The 8580-nt window shown below is 43.4% G+C and overlaps 1 protein-coding gene across 5 annotated transcripts in view; it reads right to left on the reverse strand.

The window, feature by feature from the left end:
• Positions 1-315: 315 nt before the first annotated feature.
• EDA2R (ectodysplasin A2 receptor) overlaps positions 316-8580 on the reverse strand; it is a 24828-nt gene continuing 16563 nt past the window's right edge. The window contains exons 2-5 of one of the 5 annotated variants that reach the window (XM_017864783.1): positions 7394-7572; positions 6763-6848; positions 4979-5143; positions 316-2237 (exon numbers count right to left, since the gene is read on the reverse strand). In XM_017864783.1, coding sequence (XP_017720272.1) covers positions 1861-2237; positions 4979-5143; positions 6763-6848; positions 7394-7572 — 807 coding nt within the window. In that variant the 3' untranslated portion in view covers positions 316-1860. Of the gene's footprint in view, positions 2244-4978; positions 5144-6762; positions 6849-7393; positions 7573-8580 lie in introns of all 5 variants that reach the window. The other 4 variants (XM_017864782.1, XM_017864784.1, XM_017864785.1 and 1 more) reach the window with 4 other exon arrangements.

Raw genomic sequence — 8580 nt, forward strand, 5'->3', positions numbered from 1 at the left:
TGTGTGTGTGAGTGTGTGTGTGTGTGTGTGTGTGTGTATGTTGAGGAAGGAGACTGTGTGGAGGAGCTAAAAGGGGAGAAGGGCTTGATCTTGTCCCTAAAGTGCTAGGTAGATGTGCTGACACAATTTTGAGAGGTTTACCTGACCAAAAATGCAGGCATGGAAACCCTACCTCATTCACTGTCCTCTCTCCTCTTCTCTATATTCAAGTTGAGCTAGGAACATGTCTGGTAGTCCCATGAATGTGGAATCTGGCTCCCCAGACTACAACAGGGAAGCAAGAAATGCTCCAGATCAGTCCCGGTGAAATGGAGAATCAATTCTCTGGTGGGATGGGACAGGATATGCCACATCTGTAGAGTATTAGCTCTTGCAGACACCACATTTCAGGCCCCTGCTGCTGTTGTGGTATAGCAACAAGGAAGCAGAGTCCAGAGAGAACAACTGGCTGCCAGGAGCCCAAGAGACTTAGGGAGGGAGCAGATCAAGTTAGAAACATGTAGGTAAATGTCACTAGTACCCTTCTCTCTCTACCCCTCCAAATATCACAGGTTAAGCCGATGGTTGAGGATGTAATAGCAGAAACACATTACTTAGATAGGGATATGACAATTCTACCCTATTCTACATTGGTGAAACCATTTATCCTGAAGATGGGTTTAGTTCTAAGCTCCACATACTTTAGAAGAACCTAAAGTGGTATTCTCCAGAGAGGCGATGTTGTCTTCAAGCCTCTGCAGGGCTATCTTAAAGCACAGGAAACTGATGAGGTCTGCCTGGCACAAGGAACAGAGCCAGGATGGATAGGCGGGTACTATAGGAAAAGCTCTTTCTTACATTGAGCTAAAATTCACCAGTCACAATTGTATATATTATAATACACATTGAGTAGTAGTCAGCCCTCTGCCACCTCAAGTATGTGAGCAAGGACTATACAAACTCTTAGTGGGGATATTATAAAATGAACCCAAGCCTTGGAAGAAGAACTGGACTAGATAACCTTGAAGGTACCTAAGTTGACTGATTTGATATCAGTTATAACTTTCAAATTTGATATTAGTTATGACTTTCAAATGTGCATTTGTTCACATTTTCTTAGGTTGGATGCAGGGAGCAGGGAAGACATTGGGAGAAGTGAAAATGTATTAACTGAAGAAATACAGAATTGGACAGTGCAAGATATTTGGTTAGTTGAAAACTGGGAATCTACCTACTCTTCTACCTCATGCTACGTAAGCCTTTGAGAAACCAACATTGGCTATCAAATGGTTGCAATGGTGGAGTTGGACCAACTCTAAAATGTAGTTCTTGCCCAGTTCTAGCCCACTAATTTGCTCTGTGACTTTGAGAAACTAACTTTCCCTCTCTGTGTCTCAGTTCCTGCCTCTGTAAAACGTAAAATGAAGGGATATATGCACAAAGTTTGTATAGTTATTAGGGAATGGAGGTTGATTTGAAATGTAGGGTTTCCAGATGACAAGGCTTGTATATTTTTTTTTTCTACTGTGCTATGCTGCTTGTACACACAAAGGGAGATACCTGAATATGACCATTAGATAGTGGCGCCCTGAGACAGCTTGAAAAAGGCCAGAATGGAGAGACTGGTGTCATGACAACCTTGCCAGTTCCCTGACAATTGCAGACCCAGAAGTGTGATATCTATCTGGCTTAAAAGTATAGCAACACCACTGTTGCCCCTCCACCCACAAGTGTTCCTATCTTGCTGTTGTTCCTCCACTCCTAGTGAACAATAATATTCCAGAGGGGAATTCCTTGAGGGTAGTCCTTAATTTCTGTTTTATTTTCTGTTGTTGTTTTTGTTTTTTTTCTGATCCACCTTTCCAGCTCACCTCATTAGAGTTAAGGGCTGGGAACTTCAAAGGGCACATTGAGCTCCAGTCCGTCTCCAGTGCTTTCGGTTGTGTTTCCCCTCAAGGTCTCAGCTCCGGTATAGGAGGAAGAGCTGGAAAACTTTTGCAGGTCCAGCTCTGTGCATTCGATGGGGTTGTGGACCCAGTGGGAGTGGCTCTCTGAGGCGCAGGAGGCCGTGGTAAAGGACTCCTGTGTGGGGAAGCCACTAGTCGAGCTGCAGTCATCCTCAAGGATAGGGTTAAGTGGCTGGGTCTGAAAGATGCTCTCACTCATTTGGGGCTCAGGACTGGTCTCCTTGCTGGGTGGCATGGGGAAGAGAGATTCCTCCTCTGCTGTGTTATCAGCCTCAAACTTCAGCGAACCTCCTGCAACTCGAAGCAGAAAGCCACTGGGTTACCCCAAAGCAGGGGCTCTTCTCAACTAGGCACTCGGTACTGAGCACAAGATAGGGAAAGGTCTGGGAGCTGATTCTTCCCTTCCTCTCCCTGGGGACTAGAGCACGTAGCACCAGGCTGAGGTGACACAGTTGAGAGACATACTTACATTCGGGTATCAGATTGAGGCTACCTGGTACTGGATCAGGGAAAATAATCAATTTCTCTAGAGAAAAGGACACCTTTGGGGGAAACAGGATTTTGATACCGTCTCCCTTGCCATTTGGTCTGGTCTTATGTCTATGTACATTAAGTTATATGGCAAACTAGACTCTGCAGATGGAATTAAGGTTATGGATCTCAAAATAGGGAGAGAATCCTGGATTATTCTATGGATCCAATGTAATCCTGTGTCCCTAAAAGCAGAAGAGGAAGGCAGAGGAGATAGAGAGTATCAGAGAGATGTGGCATGAGAAGAACTCACCATTGCTAGTTTTGAAAATAGAAGGGGGCCATGAGTCAAAGAATGTAAGTAGCCCTAGAGGCTTACAGCCGGCAAGGAAATGGGACCTAAGTCCTTTAACTGCATAGACCTGAATTCTGCCACCCTTGTGCATGATCAAGCAAATAGATTCTCTCCCAGAGACTCCAGAAAGAAACACAGCCCTGCCAATATCTTAATTTTGGCATTGTTTGAGACTGTAAGCAGAGACCAAATTGAGCTTACTGAACATCTGAGCTATGGAAACTGTGAGATAATAAGCTACTAATTGTGTGGTAATTTGTTATGGCCATGATAGAAAAGTAATACCCCCTTTATGCATGGGTCCAAGTCAACATCAGGTCACAAACTGAGAAACTATGGGATGTGTGTTTGGCCTCTTTGCTTTGGTTGTGATTTTGTTCTTTATTCAAATTCATTGACTATGCTTAACACAATTTCAGTAAAAAATTCCAGATTTCTGAATTCTCTTGAAAATGTAGAAGATCTTGCAACACTAAATTTTTCCACGTGGTTACAAAGAGCTGGAGACAAGTAGTGGGATTCTCCTTTTGATAAGGGATGTGCTCTCTAGTTTGCCACAGTTGCTACTTTTCTCTCTTGCAATCTTACATTGGATCTAATTCACACATACATCTCACTCCTGTATGTGTGTAAGTCAGTGACTCCTGAAAAACAGTTTTCCAAAGTGAGGAAGTGTCTAGCCTTCCTAACCCTTATAAAAACAGCGAGGAAACTGCCTGCCTTCATATTCCAAGCAGGTTACCATATTATTATCTTCAGGATAGAAGGAGAGCAGAAAAGGGTTATCCATCTCTCCTCTCCGGAGGCAGCTCTCTGATATTCTCTCCTTTTCATTTTCTGGACCCTGGAGTCCAAACGCTTCATTGTTCATATTTCATGTCCACGCATCCAGGGCCTAAGCAACAACTCTTATCTGGGACGCTGGCCTCCAAAGTCAGAAACAGGAATGTCTACCCTGAGTCACAATGTCCCAGGAACTAGCAAGAAGTAGACTTTGAGAAAAATCATAAAGGGACAACAGTGTTTCCCGTGTATCCTGCAGCCCATGAAATGCTATATTCATCTCCAATTAAACCAGGGCACAGCCAAATATACCTCTTGGGCTTTTCAAGATCAACTGCTAGGCCCCAGAGCCAAACTGACTAAGGCAAATTTAGGTTAGCAGGATCTTCCCACACAAATACTGCTGCTTTGGACACAAAGATGAAAAGGAGTCCTTAGCACTCTTTTATCTAGTGAACTTTATCCTCCCTCTTATAAATCAACTTCATTCTCTGATCTGAGTTCCTGTTTCAGTGTCCTGCCTAACTCTCAGTTCCCTTAATGGCACTGAAGCTGCACTGAACCTTGGTACTCTTGGCTGGAGTTCTAACTCTTTGCCTGGTCCTGACCAGCCACCTTCCCAACTCCTCCATCTTTTCCCTCAGTGAGCTGGATTTTCTGTCCCCCATTCTTGTCTAGTAGCTGAAGTTGTGCTTAATAGAGATCACAATGTTATTGTAACTTTAAATATGATTTTCCATCTGGAATTTTGCATGGCCATCTGATACGGACTGGGCCAGACCTCTTGGACATCAGTATTATCTGAGGGAAAAAGTCTAGGTTTGCCGACTCCTCTGGACATAGGGCTTTCAGTTATCCCCATTTGTGAAGTTATTATACTGATAGCAGTTGCCTTAGACCTCAACCACTTTTATTACAGTCATATCTCAGATATAGCCAAGCCTTCCTCAATTCATGACATGCTTTATAATTTATACCTACTAGTATAAATATAAAGAATTGGAAAAAATCTTAGAAATCAACAAATCCAATCCTGTCTCTTATCTTAAAGATTAAGAAGAAAGAGGTCTGAAGAGGCTAGATGACTTGTCTAAGGTTTCATGGTGATTTAGAGGTAGATGTAGAACCTAGGTCTCCAAATTCCTTTCCTGAGGGGTTTCCCACCATACCACGTTCCTTAAAAAAACCCTGAAATGTGATGAACCAGGTTTTCTAAACTCTCAGGGTTGGCTTCAGTAATCTCTGAAGTCCCATGCTTTCTATTGCAGCCCCAGATAGTTCCCCAGGCCAACAGAAGACTATTCATGGGGTTTTCAAGCAGAGTAGAAAAGGCCCATTATCTCTCAACCCCAGAACATTCCTCTATTCTGCCAATAAGAGCCTTGTTTCTGATTCATGTGAAACATGAAACAGCCACCCTTACCACGCTGGCAATGTCTGTTGAAGAACTGCTTGCAGTAGAGGAAGAAGAGCCCCAGGAAGGCCAGGGTAAACACCACTAGCAGGCTGCTCACCAGTGCAACAAGTGCGGCCTCCTGAGGGGGCACTGTGGGTGCATCTGCCTCCACTAAGCTCAACTGGAAGGCACCTGTGAGACAGAAAAATGGGGGAGGTCAGTTAGTGTGGGCAGTAAACAATCACACTGACCCTGGGCCTGGACTTCCTCAGACTGTCACCCTTCTCCCTAGGGCCTTCCCCAATTAGGGTGGCTATGCTCATTTTGCTTCTTTCTAGAGCAGGCAAAATCATGAAGGACAAGGCAAAAGAATTTGTATATACTGCTGGCATGTACAAATTAGTTCAATTAATCGAAGATGCACGTATCCTATGATCTTTCTATGTCACATCTAATTATACAATCCAGATCAATGGAAACAAGCTAAAACATTCCTCAGTAGAGCACAAGATAAACAAATCATGATATAATCCTAAAATCTTACATTATTATACAGCGCTTAAAGACCTTTATGGATCAGTATAAATAATATAGAGGGGAAAAAGAAATTTGGAGAAACAGAACATATAGCTTGATATCACTTCTACAAAACATTATAAAATACATAATAATAGCATATATTGGTTACGAATATGCACATATATCACAAAAGAACCCAAGTATTAAAACATAAGTGGACAGTATGGCAGAGGCATGGTGCTCACCAATTATCCACATACTCCCATGTGTTCCCCTTATGTCCTTGCAGTAAGGCCATAAGAGTACTTCTAGCCAATGAACTGTGAGTTGAAATGACATGTGTCACTTCCACACTGAGGCAGTTAAGAACCAATATGTCTCCTCCATCTCTTCCCCTGTATCATCAACCTGGAAGACATATGGTCTAGAGTGCACAGTCAAATGATGTAGGAAGGCCTTTGCATAGTAAAAAGAATAAACTTTTATTGTATAAATTCACTGAAATTTTTCAGTTTGTTTGTTACTGTAGCATAGCCTACCAACAGAATACATACAATTTCAGGATAGTGGTTGTATCTGAGGAAGTAGGGAGGTAACAGGACTCTGAGAGAATCTAAAAGAGAATTCCATTATCTCTGTGGAATCTTCATTCTTTTAAAAAATCTGAAGCAAATATGCAAAATGCTATGATTTATTAACTTTGGATAGATGCTGGGTAATTGCATTTTAATTTTACATTTTCTGCACTTAAAAAAATATTTCTACGTTTGAAATTTTCATGATTTAAAAAATATATCAATAATTTAAAAATAGTAAGTAAGCAAATAGATGGTAGACAAAAAAGATAGACAGCCAGATAAATGGATAGTGATATAGGCATAGGTTAGACCCTGATTCTTCATTCAGCCTCTTACAAGTCCTCAGCTCTAAGGGTTCCTATATACTTTGTATAATAGTAATACCTCATAAGTGTACAAATATTATAATTTGTAAAGTGCTTCCTAATATCCATTTTATCATTAGACCTAGACACCCACCACACAAAGTATGCAGAAAAATGATTATCATGACTCACCCTTTTTTCAGAGGTGGGAAATGAGGTTCAATGAGATTGAATGATTTGCACAGAGTTGCAAAAATAATACGTTGTAAAACGAGAATTCTAATCTGATTGCCTTGCTACTCTACTCTGCATGAAAAGGTATGAGGGGATAGGGGAAGTATTTACTACCCTATCTTGTTGCCACCCCATGGAATGTGAAGAAAAGGGAAGAAGAGAACTGGGTACACACATTGAACTTCAGAGGTGGGAGTCTGCTTCGTGCACGGGATGCACTCTTGCTCCTGCAGGCCTCCAATGCGTGTCTTTCGGTAGAACCTGTGTTCAGAGCAATTAAGAATGGCAGGGTGATCAAACAAGCAATGCACGTGGACCAGTTCATCCTGGGAAAGCAGCTCCTAAGAATCTTGCCAACCTGAAAGTAAGTGCCCACCCCTCATTCTGAGTTATCTGCCTCTGTGTCTTATTCTGACTCAGAGACCCAGACAGACGCTCTACTTCTTCCCCCATTCATCACACCTTGTAGCCAAAAGGAGACCTAATTCCACAAGAGAGTGGTGCACTGCTTTGCTACCAAGTACATCATAGCTTCTTTTAAGTCTACAATGAGATTTACCTTGAACTTTGGTCTTCGGCTGAGAGTGATGATGAAAAAGCTGTCAAGTACTCATCTGTGACTGACAATGTGCTAAGCACTTTATAGAGGGATCTTGGGAAGACACCACTTCTCTCTTCTTGGAGCTTAAACTGAATATTATGTTGACAGGTAGAATACTTCAACTAGGTTCTGAGAGTTGAGGATGGGAGATACCTCCAACAGCTAGAAAAGTCCAGACAAGCTTGGTCTCACAAAGTAGGCTCACCTGGGCAGACAGTCCCCACAAACAGCATTAGAGGTAGCTGTGCAGTTGACCTTCTGAACACGATTGATGACAGCACAGGTGATGCAACTCTGACATCTGTGGTGGCCCCAACTGCTTTTGTACCTGCGAGGAGGGCAGGCTGTGCAGTAGGCATCTCCACCCTCTCCATAACCACAATCCTGTAAAGAGATGGGAGGTGTTAATATTGCTTTATAGGAGCTTGGAGATGGGATCACCTGTGGGACAAGTGGACATGCACAGAGTAGTATTTTTCAACTTGCAACCCCATTACTAAATCATAAAACCAATTCACTAGATTCCAGCCAGCACTGAAAGATAAAATAGAACAAAATAGAATAATAATATCAACTATAAGAGTATACAGAATGAAGTAAAGCTAAGTATTTGTATCAGTCAGCACAGGCTATGCTGTAGTAAGGCAAAAATCAAACCCTAAATCTCAGTGTCTTAAAAGAATAAAAGCTGGGGCAGAGCAAGATGGCGGAATAGGAACAGCTCCAGTCTCCAACTCCTAGCGCGAGCGACACAGAAGACCGGTGATTTCTGCATCTTCAACTGAGGTACTGGGGTCATCTCACTAGGGAGTGCCGGACAATCGGTGCTGGTCAGCTACTGCAGCCCGACCAGCGAGAGCTGAAGCAGGGCGAGGCATCGCCTCACCTGGGAAGCGCAAGGTGGAAGGGAATCCCTTTTCCTAGCCAGGGGAACTGAGACACACAACACCTGGAAAATCGGGTGACTCCACCCCAATACTGCGCTTTAAGCAAACGGGCACACCAGGAGAATATATCCCACACCTGGCCGGGAGCGCCCCACGCACACGGAGCCTCCCTCATTCCTAACACAGCAGTCTGCCATCTAACCACAAGGCAGCAGCGAGGCTGGGGGAGGAGCGCCCGCCATTGCTGAGGCTTAAGTAGGTAAACAAAGCCGCTGGGAAGCTCGAACTGGGTGGAGCTCATAGCAGCTCAAGGAAACCTGCCTGTCTCTGTAGACTCCACCTCTGGGGACAGGGCACAGTTAACAACAACAACAACAAAAGCAGCAGGACCCTCTGCAGACGCAAATGACTCTGTCTGACAGCTTTGAAGAGAGCACTGGATCTCCCAAAACGGAGGGTGAGATCTGAGAAGGGACAGACTGCCTGCTCAAGTGGGTCCCTGACC

Source organism: Rhinopithecus bieti, unplaced genomic scaffold, assembly GCF_001698545.2.
Source record: "Rhinopithecus bieti isolate Rb0 unplaced genomic scaffold, ASM169854v2 scaffold_80639, whole genome shotgun sequence".
Lineage (NCBI taxonomy): Eukaryota > Metazoa > Chordata > Mammalia > Primates > Cercopithecidae > Rhinopithecus > Rhinopithecus bieti.